This window comes from Notamacropus eugenii, chromosome 5 (assembly GCF_028372415.1).
Source record: "Notamacropus eugenii isolate mMacEug1 chromosome 5, mMacEug1.pri_v2, whole genome shotgun sequence".
In the NCBI taxonomy this organism is placed as follows: Eukaryota; Metazoa; Chordata; class Mammalia; order Diprotodontia; family Macropodidae; genus Notamacropus; species Notamacropus eugenii.
This window is the reverse complement of record NC_092876.1, coordinates 96,053,587-96,073,157: the sequence shown is the minus strand read 5'-3', so window position 1 is coordinate 96,073,157 and position 19,571 is coordinate 96,053,587. Positions and strand designations below refer to the sequence as shown.

At 40.7% G+C, this 19,571-nt stretch overlaps 1 protein-coding gene across 5 annotated transcripts in view; it reads left to right on the top strand.

Annotated features, from left to right (window-relative positions):
- STIM1 (stromal interaction molecule 1) overlaps positions 1-19,571 on the top strand; it is a 235,567-nt gene that overhangs the window by 157,792 nt on the left and 58,204 nt on the right. For all 5 annotated transcript variants that reach the window (XM_072610257.1, XM_072610255.1, XM_072610258.1 and 2 more), the window contains 2 exons: positions 967-1,078; positions 3,223-3,338. In XM_072610257.1, coding sequence (XP_072466358.1) covers positions 967-1,078; positions 3,223-3,338 — 228 coding nt within the window. The remainder of the gene's footprint in view (positions 1-966; positions 1,079-3,222; positions 3,339-19,571) is intronic.

Genomic DNA, 19,571 nt, shown 5'->3' with positions numbered 1-19,571 from the left:
GTGAAGTGTGGTAGTTGCTTCCTAGAACTTAGTCTGGTAGAGGAGATATGAGACATATATACATTTTAAATTTAGTTCACAAGATTCATGTTTTTGTTGGTGTAGATCAGGGATTCTCAAACTTTTTGGTTTTTGGACTCCTTTATGCTCTTAAAAATTATTGAGAATCCCTCTTGTTTATGTGAATTAAACCTATTAATATTTACCATTTTAAAAATGGAAACATTTTACTGTTATTATGAAAATAGTTCTGACCTCAAGGTTTCGTAAAAGGTCTCCAGGAGCACTGGGGGTCTTCAGAATACACTTTGAAAACCATTCAAAGTTTCCCTTAACTCACACAATTTTCAGTCCTTGTATGCCTTTGTAGATGGTCTTCATGAGTTGTATTGATCTAGAAAGGTATCCTCCCCTGGTGGCTAACATTCTGATAATAAACCTTTTCTCTCTAGTCAAGCCTTCAGAGCTCAGACATCTGGTCCATCTTTGGGCCTAAACTCTCAGGCTTGGTAAAACCTGCCCTACTTCCATAACCCTTTAAGAACACAGGATCACGTCCTTGCCACTGAGAAGTATCTGAGGAGAGCTTTAGTGTAGGAAGACACATAATCACATAAGTTAAATACCAGGCAGAATATGATTCCTGACCTAGAAGAGGTGGAGAATATTGTGACATCTCAGAGGAAAGATCGTAGAAAAGTAGCAGCAGGTAATTAGGAAATCCTATAGTCATAGATCTTTGCACTGGGCAAATGCTGGCCTTCAAGCTCACTTGGACCATCCTGAGGAAGGGCTTAGGGATAGGAAGCTGAAAAAAGATTGGGGGAATCACCTTTAGCTGCAGGTGAAAAAAGATATAATTAGCTATGTGGAAGATACTCCTCTGTCTATCTTTTGAGGGGCTGAGGAAGAGATGCTTTGCTTGGTTTATTCTCCCTAATGGCACCTGCCTGTTTTCTCCCACAGTATATAACTGGACCGTGGATGAAGTGGTACAGTGGCTGATCACATACGTGGAGTTACCACAATATGAGGAAACCTTCCGGAAACTTCAGCTCAGTGGCCACGCAATGCCAAGGTCTGCATGGGGTAAAGGGAGGGAAGGGCAATGAGAGGGAGAGCACAGTCATTGTCACAAACTGCTGTGATGGTATTTCAGCTAACTTGAGACATTTCTCTGGATGTGGGTTTGAGTTTAGATCTAATCTTCCCCAGAGTCACTTCCTTTCTATACCATGTTACCTGATCAGTCAGTCTCTGATCAATTGGCTCCTGGGTTTTACCTATTCACATCTTGACTGGGAGCCTGTTCCCCTCACAGGAACAGGCTTGGGAGTTCTCTTGATGATAGTAACGGTTGCTTGTAATCTCAGGGTTGAAACCAAAGAAACCATAAGAAACTTATTTTTAATTATGTGAATTATGTACATAATATAGATTTTGCAAGTTGTTATTTTTAATACCCCTTCTCAGATGCACCTTGATAGAATGGAAGAACTATTGTACTTGAAGTTAGAATTCTCTGACTTTATTCCTGGTCTTAATATTTCCTGGTTGTGTGACTGTGGGCAAGTCAGTTAACTTTCTGATCCTCACTTTCCTGGTTTGAAAAATAGGGAGAATATTTGCACTGTTTATGTCACAGTGTTATTGTAGGGAGAGTTTGATTAGGGTAATGTCATGGTTAGGCCTTCACTTTGGGAAAGTTATTTTGGTAGCTATGTAGATAATAGACTGGAGAAGAGATGATTTTTGAGGCATTGAGACCAAGTATAAGACTTTTTCAGCAGTCCAGGCAAGAGGTAAAGAGATTCTAAATAGACTTCTAGCTATATGAATAGAGAGAAGTGGATACATTTGAGAGATGTTTAAGATAAAAATAAGATTTTGCTGCTAACTGAATATGCAGAGTTAAGGAAAGTGAGAAGTGGAGGATAACAATGAAACTTAGAAATTTGTGTGTGACCTTTAATTTTTCAGACTCCTTTCTTTTGTTAGCTTATTATGCAAACTAATAATGTTGTTTAAGCAAAATAGAAAGGGAAATATTCTGTAATTTCTCCTCTCCCATCTTTCCTAAATCAGAACATGAAAATACTATCTAAAATAAAACAGAAATGGCTTCAACATAGGACAGTGGGATGTGGCATTTTAGGTTTCACAAAGCACTTTTTGATAACTACAATCCCTTGAGGGAGGGGTAATACCAGTATTATTGTTTGCATTTTAGAGAAGAAGAAACTGAAGTTTAGAAAAGTATCACTTGTTCATAGTCTTACTCTTAGCAAGCAGCAGAGGTGTGGGAGTCTAACGCATCTCTCTCTGGACTCCATATCTTTTTCTTTTTCTACTAAAGTATACTTACATAAAAATCTATGAGAGAAATGTCGTAAATGAATTGACAGCCGAGAGAATTTTTTCTGGCACAAGTCAGTCAGCATTTATTAAATAACTACTGTGTTCCAGGCACTGTGTTAAGCACTAAAGATACAAAAAGAGGCAAAAAATAGGCTACACCTTCAAGTAGCTCACAGTCTGATGAAGTACACAACAAGTGAACCAGTTTTACAGACTAGCTATATGTTGGATAAATAGGAAATAATTAAAAGAGAGAAGGCACTAGAATTTAGGAGTTAGGAAATCCATATGATGTGAAGAAATAATGAGGTGATAATGTTGTATTCTGCCCTGGTTATATAATACCATAAGTATTGTGTTTGGTTCTAGACATTACACTTTTGGAAGGCCATTGATAATCTGTAGAATGTCTATAGCAGAGTAAACTAAGATGGTAAAGGGCCTTGAGTTCTTGATTTATGAAGATAGTTTGAAGTTGTTTGGAATATTCAGTTTTGAGAACAGAAGACTGTGGGGTGGTTGTGAAGAAGGAGCAGACCTAAAATGAATAACTATCTTCAAGCAATCAAAGAAAGGGTTCTTGTGTTGAAGAAAGTATTGGACTTACTTTATTTGGTCACAGAGGGAAGTTGCAGGGACAGATGAGTAGAAATTGCAAAAGGGTAAAATTGTAAAATTTTTGTAAGAAAACATATCTTAGCCATTAGAGCTGTTCAAGTATAAAATGAACTGTTTTCAAAGGTAGTAGCTTCTTCATCATGATAAATAGATTTGCCTCTTCTCCATTGTCCTTCTGGGGCCTGGCACCACGTACTGTTTGTTGAACTGAAATTTATTGATTTGAATTTGCTCTTTTCTCCATAGGTTAGCGATTACCAATGCAACAATGACAGGTACTGTTCTTAAGATGACTGACCGGAGTCACAGGCAAAAGCTACAGCTGAAAGCCCTAGACACAGTGCTGTTTGGACCCCCTCTCTGTGAGTACTCCTTTGGGTGGGCTGAAATCTAAGGGCATCATTGCTGGGGAGAAGGAGAGTAGCTATTTCCTCAATCATCTGAACATAGGACACTTGGGGAGGCAAGGGAATTATCCTGTATCCTGAAAGGGTCAGCAATTCAGTACCTTGGGTTGTTTTAGATTGTTGGACACAACATTTCAGTCTTAGCTGTATTAATAACAGAGACCTAGCATCCAAAGAGTGGGAGAGGTAATAATATTTGTTCTTCTTGCTAGCTTCTAGTCTTTGCTAGTTCCTTCCTGGAGCAAACTTTCTTTGTTCAGTTCCTGTGCATTTTAGAAAGGATATTGACAAACTGATCATTAATGTCAAGAGATGCATAAAAGAGATGTACACTCACTAAAGGTGTTTGCTACTGTCTTAGAGGAAATTCAACAAAGTCTGGCCTGAGAAAGGATTTCCCAGGGATAGTGAGGTTCTACAAATTGCTCTTGTTTGTGGGTGACATAGTACTAACTTTTCAACCCTTAGAATATTGTAGCGATTCATAATTACTCTGAAGAGTTTGGCTTAACTATGCATATATGAAAAGCCAAATGGATAAAGAATGTTTGTCATTCAATTATGATATGTAGTAAGATGAACAGTCTGTAGAGCTTGTCCATCTTTGTGCATATATGTATATGTATGTGTGTCTTCAAAGATTGGTAGATAGATATAGATTTATAGATATGAAACACTATAATTGGACAATGAGATGGGTGCAGAATTGAACAGGGAGAGGGGAGCAGACTGAATTAACTTTGGGAAATTGGAAATTTCTTTTATTGCCTTTGGGCTTCTTACTAAAACAAAGGCCCATCTTTTTTATATTGATATTCTTCTGTTGGTGATACATGGCTATGAGTCATAGTAACACACTGCTTGTTCAATTAGTGCATTACAATGTCAAGAGAAATCAAATGAAAACCTCAGCACATTGGGTAGATCCCTCAGAGAAGAGTTTATGGAAGGCGATGAAATTTCAGAGGATGGGTATAGATAGCTTGCAGTCTGTATCATTGGAGGGAGTACCCAAAAAATGAGATTAGAAATCTATTCGAGTACTTTAGTATTACCATCCTATTACAGGTCCGATGGAGAGTGAAGAGACCTAGTGCCAAACAAGTCCTACAGGAGGCCTGTTCCATCCTTTCAGTTTTAGCCTGGAACACACTAGCTAGTTCTAGGCATTCCTTTTCATTAGCAAATGTTGGGACAGTCAGGTAAGACTTAGAGAAGGAAGTGAAACTAGACTTTGAAAGAGAAAACTTAGGTGCATGGTGAGGATAACTGAAGACATTTTAAGTAAGGTGAATGGTAAGATCAGTGATACTTGGGGGGTACGTCTTGACGTGATGTTTTCAGAGAATAATCCAGTTTGAATAAAGGCTACTTGTAGGAGAGTAGCAGAAAATAAGACTAGAAATCTAAATTGTTTACAAACCATGGAAAGACCCAGAGGCAAGACTAAGGGATCTGGACTCTTTCGGAGGTTCCTATGCACTAGAGGAAGATATTGTTGTGCTCTAGGAAGAAGCCTCGGGGTTTCTGTGCATGATGGATGAAGGTGGAGTGATTGGAAGGAAGGAGGCTGGGGAAGAAGCTGCTGCCATCTTAGAGGGGTAAGAGGGCATGGGGGGAAAGAAAGGGACATTCTAGGTGAGGCTGATAGGCTTTGGTGAGTAATTGGAATTGAACGACTCTTACTTTGTGACGTAGTTTGAGAGTGTATGGACCAACAGACTGATGAATGTTCATCCCACTTTGACTAGGATCAGAGGCTTAATGATTCCTTTCAGTGAAGCTTTCTACAAGAGCTACTACAACCTCTATTGGAGCCGCTCAACCCTGTATACTGCTAACTCCCACCCTCCTCTTCTCCCCTTTTGGAATGACAGTTGTTCCTGGTTCTGCTGTTTGGGTCTAAGCAGAATACTATGGTCAGACAGACTTATTCCTTCTTTCCCATAACAATCTATTCGACAACAGTTTCTATAGATGTACTAAAGTTTTCGTAGATATGAAAGATTTGTATTAGGTGTAGGCTGGACATTTGCTCTTTATGTCCATGGAAAATCAGGCAAAGGGAAATGGGCTTATAAAACAACTGAGATTGTAGATGTAAGAAGGAACTTGTTAACTATCTGAGGAGTTAGACCTGGACCAGCTAACTGAGTTTGACTCATGAGACTGTCCCTGGGAAAAGAAGAGGCACAGCCACTGGTATTTGTTTTTTAAAAATAAGTTTTATGCATATTTTTTGTTTACACCATAGTTATTTCCTTCCTCCCTTACCCCATCCAAATCTAACTCTCTCTAGTAACAAAGAAAAAGAGCTAAGCAAAAATACTTACTATGGCAACTGTACCTGGCAATGTATATAACATTCTCCTCAGGTAGTCCCCTAACTTTACTAAGAAGGAGTTATATTTCATTATCTATTCTTCCTGGGACCATTATTTTTCAGTTGCTCAGAGTTTGGCTTCCTCTTGCTGATCTCTTATTTATATTGTTTTAATAATTTTATCTACTACCACATAGGATTTCCTTATCTGACTGTGTATCATTTCATATAGCTCTTTCCATGTTTCTCTGAATTCTTCATATTCATTCTTATTGCACAATAAAATTCAATTACATTCTTATAACCACAGCTATTGCAGCCATTCCTCACTTGATGAGTGCTCACTTTGTTCCTAGTTCTTTACTACCACAGAAAGTAAAACTGTGGTTTTTCTTATATCAGATCAAATCAACTTGTACTGCACAGGGTTTCATTGGCCTAGAACAAGGGATCCCCCCCATTTTTTCTACTTTTGCACCTTTGTTCCTCTCAGAGTTTTATTTCCCTGCCAAGTGACTTCCAGGGCAGGCCCTAGGGAAGTGAAATGCTGTCTTTCCTTGAGAGGTCACCTTGTGCCATAAACTCATGTGGGGGCCAAGAATATTGGTATTTGTACTTTTGGTGAATTTAGTGTGGTTGATTGAAAGACCTTGAGTGTGGTCCTTGTTGAATGAAGGGACAAAAAATATTACCAGGAACTGTGCCCAGAGAAGCAGCTGGCACCAGAATGAAAGGGAAAAACTTCTCTTTCTAATAGTCACATTATCCACCTGGCTTTGGTTTTGTTTGCTAGATTGTTTTTTTAAGTTTTTGAGTGTTTATGAGCAACATAAGTATTGTCAGTTACCCACCCATCCACCATCCGCCTCTGCCCTTCTAGTGTCCTATGAGTCACTTTCTTTCTCGTGTCCCAGTTTCCTTCTCTGTAAAATGAAGGGATTGGACTAGATGATCTTAAACTCCATGATCCAAAAATATAGTGGGGTGTTGGAGGCAGGACATGAGTTAACTTATTCTAGCAAGCTAGCTGTAACAACTGAAACCAGCGTTAACTCCTTAACACACAGTGGAGGTGTAGTATAGGGAAGTGACAACTTTAGGGGATCTACCAGGTCAGTTGGGGAAATAAGGTATTTATCATTAAAAGAGATAGCATATACATATACACATGTGTGTATATATGCACAGATACACGTATATGTGTGTACACATGCATACATGTACATATATGTATGTGTATACATGTATATATGTACATATATGTATATATGAATTGTTAGTTGGATTTAGAACTAGAGCTGGAATAAACCTCAGAGGATAAGTGACTTACCCAGTGATACACAAGTGGTAACTTTAAGGTGGTGTTTGAACTCAAGTCCTCTTCCTGAGAAACCAGTATACTTTACATTATAACATTCTACCTTCCAGTACCAAGTACATGTTATATCTGGTTGTTACACTTTAAGTACCTTGAGAACTTGGGCTACCTCCTATTTATTTTTTTCTCCCTGGAGCCCTTTTGGGCTCCAAACATACCAGGGACTTCATATATGTTTGTGAAATAGAACTGAAGAACCTGAGTACAAACAGGCAGCACTAGGGACCCTGGCCTGTGCAGGGGTTATGCAGAGACCAGACTGGATTATGCAGTGTAGCACTGCTATAGGAGAGGGATAGATAAAATGTACCAGGACATGAGATTGGCTAGTTAAAATGTTGCCAGATTCTGGGATGATCAATTAAGACCAAATACATCTGTGTTTTGATGATATGACATATAGTAAGGAGTAATTGGAGTTGGGTTGGATTAATCACAGAAAGCTTGGAGGAGGTGAATTCTGAGCTATAGATAAAAGAGTGTAGTAAACCTAGTTTGTTGAGAACAGAGGTGGGGCTAGCATGGTGGTGGGAAAGAATATACATCTGCAGAGGTTAGAACCTGAGGTGCCTCATTATAAAACAATCCCAGTATGAGTCACTCGCCTTGTAATAAAATGAGCCAGTTGTATGACATGGCAGCCAAGATAACAGATGCAGTCTTCTATGTCAGTGCTACAAGGATATTTGTGAATGCTCTCCACTAACATAGATCAGTTCTTAGTGTCTAGAAGTCTTCATGAGTTCCTATAGCCAAAAAATATCAATCTTCTGGTAGCCAACCTTTTAGCTATGAAACTCACTCAGACTTAGCTTGGCTGATCCTTGAATGACAAACACAGTTAATCACTGGGCCAGTACTTGAAACTTTTCAAATTTGTTAGGATTTGCCCAGAACTTAGTTGGCCTTTAAGAAACCAAGGTCATCCACATGCTGAAATGTGGTATCAGAGGAGAGCTTTCTTGGTCTGATGAAGTCTGAGACTTCTATAGGAGTAGAGAATCCAAGATCAAGGGAAGTAGTAGCCCCACTGTTTGCTGCCCTAGTCAGACCATGTTGAGATTATTGTGTTCAGGTCTAAACAATACATTTTGGAAGAGTCATTAACAGGATAGAACTTGTCCAGAGTAGGGTTTGGTTACCTGGAAACATGACCACTGTTTTCAAATATCTGAAGGATAATCAAAAGAAAAATACAATGGTTGTTGTTCTTTGTGCTTGTGGAGGACCAAAATGACATCACTGCTTCAGGGTCAAAGTACAATGGTCTATCTGTGGCCGATCAGACCACTACAAACTCAGAAGGTTCTACCACAGGTTGGGCACAAATGGTCCATATGAACATTTGGAATGGAGTTGTTTCTAGATTTGCCCATCTTGTATTTCTTTTGAGCTACTGCCATTCTGCTTTGCTCATAGAGCACAGCACCTTCTTTGATATGACCATGCCATGCTGGATGGTCCTGTGCCAGTGTCCACCATGTCTCACAATTGATACCAAAGTTCTTCAGAGAGACTGTGAGAGTGTCTTTGTATCACATCTTCAGACTTCCATGTGAGTGCTTTCCTTGTGTTAAGTTCTCTGTAAAATAGTCTTTTAGGCAAGTGTGTGTTTGGCATTTGAACAACATGGACCCCTCAACCCCACTGGAGTTGCACTTGGAATGTGTTCAGGTTGAGGAAGGACCTCAATGTCCAGTGCCTTATCTTGCCAGGTAATCTTCAAAATCTTCCTAAGACAGTTCAGATGGAAGTGATTCGGTTTCCCAGCATGACGTTGGGGTATACTGTCCATGTCTCATAGGCATACAAAAGTGAAGTCAATACAACAGCCTTGTAGACCTTCAGTTTTGTAGGCAGCCCTAATACTTATTTGTTTCTCCCATACTTTTCCTTTGGAGCCTTCCAAATACTGAGCCATCTCTGGCAGTGTGTGTATCAATCTAATCATCTGTGTGTACAGCTCTGGAAAGTTATACTGCCAAGGTAAGTGAACTTATCCATGGCATTCAGAATTTCTCCATTTGCTGTAAACAGTGATTCCATGTATGGATGGTGTGGTGCTGGCTGCTGGAGAACCTCTGTTTTCCTGTTGTTGTGGGGCCAAAATTAGCACAAGCAACAGAGAATTGATCCATAGTCTGTTGCATCTTAGACTCAGACACTACATTGAGTGCACAGTCATCTGTGAACAAAAACTCACACACCAGCTCTCCTCCACTTTAGTCTGGCATGTAGCCTTTTCAAGTTCAATATTTTGCCATCAGTGTGGTAGCTGACCTTAATGCCATTTTTTGTTCTTATTGAAGGCATCTGACAACATTGCTGAACACATCGTGCTAAAAAGCATGGGAGCAAGCACACAACCCTGCTTCACTCTATTGGTGACTGGGAAAGTTTGAGAGCATTGTCCATCATCCGGAATCCATGCAAGCATGCTGTCATAAAACTGGCACACAACACTGATGAACTTCTCTGGGCAACCAAATTTTGCCATGATCTTCCACAAGTTCTTACAATTGATAGTATTAAAGTCCTTGGTTATATTAACGAACACTTTATATAGACTTCTGTTCTGCTCCTGGCATTTCTCATGGAGTTGTTGGGTAGCAAACACCGTATCAATAATTCCTCATCCCTTTCTGAAGCCACACTGTCTCATTGGTAAATGACCATCTTTCAGGTGAAGGATCAGCAGATTAAGTAGGACTCTGGCAAGAATATTGCTGGCAGTGACTAAGAGAGAGACTGCATGACCACACATCCCTTTTTCCCACTGTGATTGACATAGCACAACCTATTTCCTTTATAGAAATGGGCAATGGAGACATTCTTGAACTCCTAGGGAATAGCCTCCTTTTGCCATGTAACTTGAAAGATTTCACCTTTCGTATGAGCAGTGGGCCCTCTGCTTTGTAAATCTCTGCTGCAATGATATCAACACCAAGTGCTTTGCTACAGGAGAGGAACCTAATGGCATTCAAAACCTCTTCTTCAGCTGGAAACTCAGCTGGAGAGGGATTGCCTTCAACCTGAGGTATATGGTCAGTGGTTTCAGCATTGGTTGGTGATATTCTGTTGAGAACATTATGAAAGTGTTCAGCCCATCTCTCCAGGATTATGTCCTTATCACTAATCAATGCAGCTCCTTCAGTGCTGAGTTGTTGAGATGCCTCAGAGGTCTTTGGCCCATAAATAGCCTTCAGGGCATCATGAAAGTCCTTTGGATTGTTATTATCAGTGTAAAACTGAATTTCACCTGCCTTCTTACTGGACCAGAAATCCTAATATCTTTCTAAGCTCTATAGACACTCTACTTTTGATGGAGTTAAATACTTGCTGCTAGAAATGGATGAACTATGTTGCTGGTAAACCCTGTGGATTTCTCATCTTTTGTTTAGCAGCTTCTTAATTTCTCTATAATTTTTATCAGAACAGTCTTGACATTTGCAGGGCCCAGATGAGCCAATGCTGTACACCAGATATCTGAAAGCTACCTGCTGCTTTTCTGCTCCACTGATGCCAACCATGTGTTGGCTCAACTTCCTCTTCGAGTTAGCAACAAACTGTTCATACTTGGAGCAATGCTCTAATCTGTTGACATTAAGTCTTTTGGTAGTCACCTTAAATGGAAGACAGTGTTGGTAATGAAAAGGTCACGAAATGCACAGATGTTTTGTAGTGACTGTTGTTGTTTCCGACTCCATTCCTCCCAAGGACTCCCTGCCATTTCTGATATTTTGTGCCCATTCTGGTGTTAAAGTCAACCATAATTACAAGCTTTTGGCACATTGATGATGAGTATCTGTAGGTCTCCATAACGTTTTTCTTTAACCTTAATGGGGTTCATCATGGTGGGAATATATGCACTGATGATAGTGGTGGTGCTTTCCTGCAAGTGGCAATTGCATTGTCACAGTCCTATTGTTGACTCCTTTTGGGAAGCATATAAGCTTGTTGACTAGATTAGTTTTGATTGTAAAACCTGTGCCAGCTTCACAGTGTTCTGTATCACTGCAGTGACTTTAGAAGAAACATGTATCCAGCTCTGACTTTGGTAATCTAGCCTTCATTTGCCAGCCTTGTTTCTACTCAGGGTTTCTATTCAGATGTGATACCTGCTGAGTTCTTTCACAAAAAGAGCTATTTGTTTTCTTGGTCTGCTGGATTTTTGTGTTGTCCATAAGTGTGTGCCCATTTCATGTACCAGTGGTGAGTGGAATCATGTTTGCAAAAGTTTTTGTATTTTTTTTTTGTATGTTTTCATCACAGGTTAGGATCCCCATCTGCTGCAGTAAGCAGGTCAGAGTTAGGTTAGGTGAAGCAGACAATCTTTAGGGCACTTCTTCTAGACCCTCACACCAGGAGGTAAGCAGTGCAGGTCTTAAAAAAGGCTACTCAGACACCTAAGGGGCTGCTGCATCCCACTACTGCTTTAGTCCAGTGAAAAGATGACCTTATGCCCTGGACCACCTGCGTGCAGAGTTGTGACTGTGTATCCATACCTGCTGCTTTGTCACTTGTCTGTCAACATAGGACTTTGAAGTAGGTAAAAATGGTAAAATGATGTGGGTGATGTCTTTTAACTTGCGTGTAAATTGGATTTTAGTGTAGCAGAGTTGCATGAAGTCATTGGCCTCACTTTCTCTCCCAGAGTCATGAGGGTTCAGTGGTAAGATGAAAGTTATGATGACTGGTTATGCATCAGGATGCAGTGGATGACCTTGGCATCTTTGATGTCTAATCAAGCACTAAGTTTTCCGCAGCACCTGCTTCTCCGTCTTCATGGCTTGTTGGAACAAATTGTTCACATTCAAGAAAAATACAATTCCTTCATTGTATATGAAATATTGTGGTCACTTTGGGGTGCATTTGGGGACAAACTGGAGTTCTTCCAGGGGACGAGATGAGGAGTGGAAACCATTGTCAGTGGGGATTGATTGAAGGAACAGTAGAGACTGAATCTTGATAAGGGAAGACTTGGAGGCTCATTATAGCTATTTTCAGGTATTTGAACAACTTTTATAATTGTTAATTCTATAATTGTTAGGGATGGGTAGCTGGGATTCCTAATCAGATATGGATTATTCTCAATGACCTCTGTGCTCTCTTGCAACTTAAAGTGTTTTTATAGGGATATGTGAATCTGAATACATGCTTGCGTATGTATTTCACAAGGCATAACTAAGAACAATGGATAGAAGTCTCAGAAAGTGAATTGTGGTGTAAGGGAGAGCTTTCTAAATCATTGTCTTCTACGGGATATGCTGCCCTGGGAGAGAAAGTTCTGTGTCATGGAAGGTGTTCAAGAAGAGACCGAATAGCTTCTTCCTGACATCATAGTGGAGGCACATATACCTGTCAGGGAAAACTCTACTTTGTGGTAGATCCTCATCCAGAGACACATTAGATAGAATCAAAGCTAACTAGCCTCTGTATCCAGAAGCCAGAAATTGGCCAGTAGCATCAAGACAGAACCAGAAAGAGCTACTTGTCGGAGGTTTCTATCCAGCCTCCAAACCTAACATCTCTGAAGTAGAAGCCAGAAGAAAGAAAGGAAAAGGTGTTGGTTTTAGTTGTGAAAGCCCATCTCCTACCTGCCAGGTGCCTTTTCTTTTCATGTACCTTCCTCCCTTGCCTTATTTCACTAAACCTAGAAGTAGGGAAACTAACTGTTGGGCAGGAGTGGGATGGCTTTGGCATGCAAGTCATCTCCCTAATAACTGCTTCCTATAGCATCTAAGCACAAACCATCTGTCCAAGGAGTTTCTCTGTCTGTGCTTACTGGAGTTTGGTTCTGTGTCAAGCTCTCCTCCCTCCTCCCCCACACCTGTGAGTGGGTCGGTCCCCTTTCCAATAGCTCCTTGTCTGTCACAGTCTAGGCCTCCAGCAGCTACCTGCCAAGAAGGTGATGAGTAAAGAAATTACTGTGTATTTGGGCCTGTCCTAGTCTCCTGACTTTATCCTGCTTGACTGGATGTTGTTCAAGATCAAATCACTGCCTCCTTCCTGACTCTCAGAACTTGGCTTTAGGAACCTGACTCCTCTGTTTCTGAACACTGTGCTTTCTCATTCTGTTGCATTGCCAATATAGAGGGTTGGTTCTCTTTGAGGTCTACTTTGATTGCCACCTTTATTGACTTGTAGATTTATAGACTTTTAGCACTGGAAAGGAACTAGGAGATTATCTAGTATGACGAAGTTCTCAAAGCCAAGAGATCTACAACTATAACTCAGATCCAGGTCTTTGACTTCAAACGTAGGACTCTTTCTATTATAGTATGCTTTTTATTTTGCCCACAAAGAACTGTCCTTTGTGAATTCAGTCAAAGGGCAACACTTGAGGACCTACAGGGCCACATGTGTCCTTAAGGCCCCAGGTTCCCCATCCTGGCCTACACTGTTCTTTCTTCTTGGAATCATAATTACACATATAGGACATAATTTCATATTGGATCTGCAAGAGTTTCAGGTGTGAGTCTTATCTCAGAGATAGACTGTAAAATCCTTGGAAGCAATAGACATCCAGCAGATTATTGGGGCGGTAAAGGTCCCTTGCCTCTGACACAAAGTCAGCAAAGTCCATAGTCTTAAGCATCTGTATCAGGAAGTCATTTTTCATCATCTGAAGGTCAAAGAATGCTACCTGGGGAACACATGAAAGCTTCATACAACCCTAAACTCAAGTTCCTAAGGACAGATATCTGTTAAATCCTGTTCCCAGAAACTCTTCCCATGTGTTCTTCCCATGAGGTATCTATTGCCTGAAATATTCCCCCAAAGACAAACATCCTCCACACTGCTTTTGGTACTACCGGAAACCTAATTCCAGAAGACATATTATATACCTAATTCTACTTCAGGAAGCAGATAAACCCATCCTTGGAGCAACAGATTATTATTCCCATATTTTAAGTGCCAAGTTCTGTGGTAATGGATGACATCCCCTCCAGGCTCTTTCAGATGTATTTGTGTGTCTTCTGTCTTCCCTCACAACATCATTACACTGGACTGATCCAGAATGACCTTTAATTTGGGCTTATTTGACATACTAATTGATCTAGTATGCTGTTGGTAATAGTATGTGCATATCTTTTCTCCAACGCTGAGTTGAGCTTTATTGGGAAGCACTGTTCAATCATGATACCATGGAAAACTTATTGTACTTTATGTACCTTAGGCCAGCAAGGGTCAAATCCTAGAAGACTTGATTATGATCTTTAAATATTAAGATGGTTGTATAAAAGGAGGCACTATCTCAGACTTGCTATATGCTTTTGGGCAAGTTTTTTTTTTTCTCTCAGGACCTATTTCCTCTTCTGTTGGATAAGCGATCTCGAAGAGCCCTAACATTTTATGGTCTTTTCATTCTTGTATAGCTGGGTGTTTTCAAATCTGGCAACCAGTCCAGTGGTAAATGTTTTTGTATTTTTCTACTGACTCTTGTTAAATGTGAGTCTTGAAAGCTACAGTTAGCATTTAAGGGGGAAAAAATCCAGGATGATTATTAAATGTCCTCAGACATTTTCAGGGCTTGCTCGTTATGATGCCTGAGAAGGAACACTCAGTGCTCAGACCTTATGGCTTTTGGCTTTAGGCCTGTCCTGTCCTATCCTTTTATACTGCACTCTGAAAGCTGGGACGCCAGTGGGCCCCTATCTAAGAGCTCTTCTGGACCCTCCCAGCTTTAGAGTGATTATCAATAATAACTGTTGCTGTTTTCCTCCCAGCCTGATGTCTCTTTTTATTTTTGGCCTCATTGAAGGGGCCATGCCCTGCTGCTTCTTAAACAGGCCTATTCAGTGAATAGGTGTTACCTCATCCTAAGTGAGTACCTGCATAGACCTTGGCCTAAAGGGCCCAAGGTCTCCCTGTGCATCCTGGGTTATCTCCAGTCATCCTGATGAATATCTGGTCACTGGATTCAGATGGCTCTGGAGGAGAAGTGAGGCTGGTGACCTGCACAGCCCTCCCTCACTGAAAACAAAGTCAAGTGCAAGTCATGTCATCATTTCTTTGATGGCATGGACTTCTGTGGCAACAAAGGACGAACACAAAGACCTGCTGCCTCACTATCTTGGGGTACTGATAAAGTATCATTCTCAAGATGCCCCTGTGTACTGTGTTCCTTGCTGTCAGAATGTACTATCAACTTTCCCTGTTCCAGCCCAAACACAGCCATACCATTGCTTTGAATATGAAGAGCTAGAGAGCAGCTGGTGGGCCTGCTGTTCAGTAGGTGGGACAGACTGCTCCATTAAATTCTACCTTTTCTTTCTCCTTTGTGTCTCTTTGCCTTCTCTCCTGTTGTCCCTGGCTCTAGATGGCAGACAATCTACTTCTCACCTCTTCCTGTTTCTTCTTTTCCCTTTGGGAGTCAGAGCTTAGTATTTTTGCAGCCTGAGGTACAAAACTTATTTGCATATCCTCCCTAGCTAGTCAATGAAGTATAGAATCCATCTCAAGAGATCATAGAATCAGAACCAATAAGGACCTTTGGGATTACTTAGTCAAACAACTTCATTTCATAGTGGAGGAAATGGAAGCTGAGCGAGGTTGAAATGATTTACCCAAGGTCAGTCAGGGAATAAAGTGCAGAGCTGGGATTCAAATTCAGTATTCTTTCCAGTATACTTGGGTTTGTCCCATCTCCTGTCCTTACCTCCAAAAGAGTTTCCACTCTTAAGACAAAACCAATGTAGATGTAAACACAGATAGTGGAGAAGGAGGCTGATTTTGTCTTTTTTTGACGATTGTGTATGGGGCTTATGATAATTGGAAGTCTTTTTTCTCAGATACTCTTTAACTGAATTCACAGTTGTAAATAGTTGCAATAGTAGCAGTAAGAGGGAGAATGTAAAGAATGGTTGGGATTAAAACCTTGATAACCCAGTGAAAATCAGTCATCACAGTAAAGGGGGAAAAACCACATCTGTGATCTGATGGAAAGATGTCCTAACTGGCTTTGTCATCAGAGGATCTGGATTTAAACCATTATTCAGCTGTTACTACTGAGGTCCCTTCCAGCTCAAATTCTCTTCTTAAGACCCAGTTCAGGTACCACCTTTTCCAGAAAGCCTTCTCTGATCCTGTATTGTTCCCTTGAAACTACTTAACACTATCTAATGTATTTATCTTGTATTATTTTGTCTGTGTTTTATTGTTATCTGTGTGTGTGTGTGTGTGTGTGTGTGTGTGTGTGTGTGTGTGTGTGTGTGTGTCTACACCTTGAAGGTCACCCAAGGCTGATTTCAGGGCTCCGCATACAATAAACTCACAGTAAATTGTTGAATTTCATTTTGAATTTTCCCTGTGTGACTGACATTCAGCAAGTCCTTTCTCTTCTCTGGGCCTCAATTTCCTTACTTATAAACTAAAGGACTTGGAATAATTATCTTTAAGGTTCCTTCGGGCTCTAAATCCTATAATCATTTGTTTGTACCCACTCTCCAGCCTTTGAACCAAAACAGTGGGATGGAGTGGATGGGAAAGAATGGAGTATGATAAAGGAAGACTTTTTTCATGGGGAGGGCAGATCAGTTCTAACGTGGCTCGAACAGCAGACAACAGTGACAGTGGTGATACTTCTTCCTATTAGCTGCTGAAAATCCAACAATAAATAGAGCTAGCTTGGTATGACATGCTCAGTGTGGAGAAAAAAAGTTTTATTAATGCCATATATTTTTATGTCATCATCATTCCTAGAAGTACTCTCAAAAGTCTTCTCCAGCACCACAATTTAAAAGCATCAGTTCTGTGGTGCTCAGCTTTAATAGTCCAACTCTCACATCCATACTTATCATTCTCAAGATAGCCATAACCATAAAAAACCATAGCTTTGACTATATGGACTTTTGTCAGCAAGGTGATGTCTCTGCTTTTTAGTTTGTTGTCCAGATTTGCCATAGCTTTCCTTCCAAGGAACAAATGTGTTTTAATTTCATGGCTCCAGTTGCTGTCTACAATGATCTTTGAGCCCAAGAATATAAAATCTGCTATTGCTTCCATTTTTTTTCTCCATTTGCCAGGAAGTGATGGGACCAGTTGATAGGTCTTTAGTTTTTTTTGATATTAAGCTTCAAGCCAGCTTTTATGCTCTCTTCTTTCACCCTCATCAAGTCTTCTTCACTTCCTGCCATCAGAGGTGTATCACCTGTATATCTGAAATGTTTATTAACCGTCCCTTTAATAATGCTTTCTAGAATTTTGCCACTAGCCTATAATGTTCCAGCTCCATTCCCTCCCCCTTTTCTGAAAATTGGGGTATTTGCTGTTCTTTAATATTATAGTACCATTATTATTTCATGATCTTTCAAAGATGATAGACACCAGATAATAAGAATGATAGTTTACTTTATATAGCACTTAGTATGTGCCAAGCACTTTACAGTTGTTATCTCATTTAATCCTCACAATCCTGAAAGGTAGGTACTACCATCCCCATCTTACAGATGAGGAAAATGAGGCAGATGTTAAAGTGACTTGCCCAGGTCACACAACTACTAAATATCCGAGGCTAGATTTGGAGTCGTGGCTTCCTGACTCCACACCTGGCGTTCTATTGGTCACTGTGCCACTTAGCTGGGATTAGAAGTCCCATCTGCCAGTTGTCTAAATGCCTGAGGATGTGGTTCATTTAAACTAGGTGACTTGAACCTGTCATACACAGCTAGGTATTTTGTGACTATCTCCTTATTTATTTTTCTTATGAACTCCAAACCATATCCATTCTGTCTTTTCCAGGTGAAAGATTATTGTTCTTGACAGAGAAAACAGAAACAAAAGAAGAATTTAATATCTTTGTCTTCCCTCTCTTCATCTGTTGTCTCATCTACTTAAAGCTATTCCTTTCAGTCATTTCAGTTGTGTCTGACTCTTCGTTACCCAGTTTGGGGTTTTCTTGACAAAGATGCTGGAGTGATTAGCTTGCCATTTCCTTCTCTGGATCAGACAGGGTTAAATGACTTGCCTATGTTCACACAGTTGGAAAGTTTCTCAGTTCGAATTTGAGCTCAGGAAGATGAGTCTTCCTGCCTCTAGCACTGGTGCTCTATCCACTATGCCACCTAGCTGCCCATTTTAGGCAGCCACATTGGAGCTAATATTCTGATAAGCTAGTCAGAGAACCTCTAGAGGACCTCAACTAAGATGTGGAAGGCTTCAATTTCATGCCATGTGAGAATGAAAAGAAAGAAATGAAGGTGTTTGGCCTGGAAAAGAGAAGACACAGATGGAGTGAGATAACCATTTTAAAATATTTGGAGATTTATCTCATTGAAGAGGGATTCTATTTATTTTACTTGGGTCCATAGGGCAGAGCTAAGAACAACAGATGGAAGAAGCAAAGAGGCAGGTTAGGTTTGATAGCAAGTAAGGGAAAATTTATAGTAATTAGCTATCTGAAAGTAGGAAGGCCTGCCCTAAAATGTGGTGGGGGCAACTTGTCCTTGAATATTTATTTTGCCTTCTGGTTCTAGAATCTCAGGGCAGTTTTCCTTGATAATTTCATGGAAGATGATGTCTAGGCTCTTCTTTTGATCATGGTTTTCAGGTAGTCCCAGAATTTTTACATTGTCTCTCCTGATTCTATTTTCCAGGTCAGTTGTTTTTCCAATAAGATATTTCACATTATCTTCCATTTTTCGAATCTGCGCGGTATGTTCTGAGATATCTGTCTTTCTCATAAAGTCCTTAGCGTCCATCTGTACCATTCCAGTTTTGAAAGATCTATTTTCTTCAGTGAGCTTTTGAATCTCCTTTTCCATTTGGTTGATTCTGCTTTTGAAAGCATTCTTCTCCTCATCGGCCCCTTGCACCTCCCTTGCCAACTGAGTTAGGCTAGTTCTCAAGGTGCCAATTTCTTCAAGATTTTTTTGGTTCTCCTTTAGCAGGGAGCTGATCTGCTTTTCATGCTTCTCCCTCATCCCTCTCATTTCCCTTCCCAGTCTTTCCTCCACCTCTCTAACTTGATTTTCAAAATTCCTCTTGAGCTCTTCCATGGCCCGAGCCCATTGGGTGGGTTGGGACACAGAATCCTCGATTTCTGTGTCTTTCCCTGATGGCAAGCATTGTTCCTCCCCATCAGAAAGGAAGGGAGGAAGTGTTTTTTCTCCGAGAAAATACCCTTCAATAGTTTTACTTCTTTTCCCTTTTCTTGGCATTCTCGTCAACCAGTGACCTGACCTCTGAATGTTCTCCTCACACCCACCTCGCCTCCTGGTCCTCCCAGCCAGCGTTTGGGGACTGAGATTCAAATGCTGCTTCCCACCTTAGGGTTTTTGGCGGGGGCAGGGCTGCTATTCAGTGTGAGAATTAAGATCAGGTGGTCAGGGGCAGGGCTGCCTCTCTGGCTCAGTTCCCTCCGGGGGTTTATGCATAAACCTTCCACAATGGATCCAGGCTCCCGCCCGTTTGGGGAGCCCCTGTCTGTAGCCGCCTCTCAGCTTCTATCTCCTGGGGGGGCCCGAGCCACAGGGGCACCCCACTC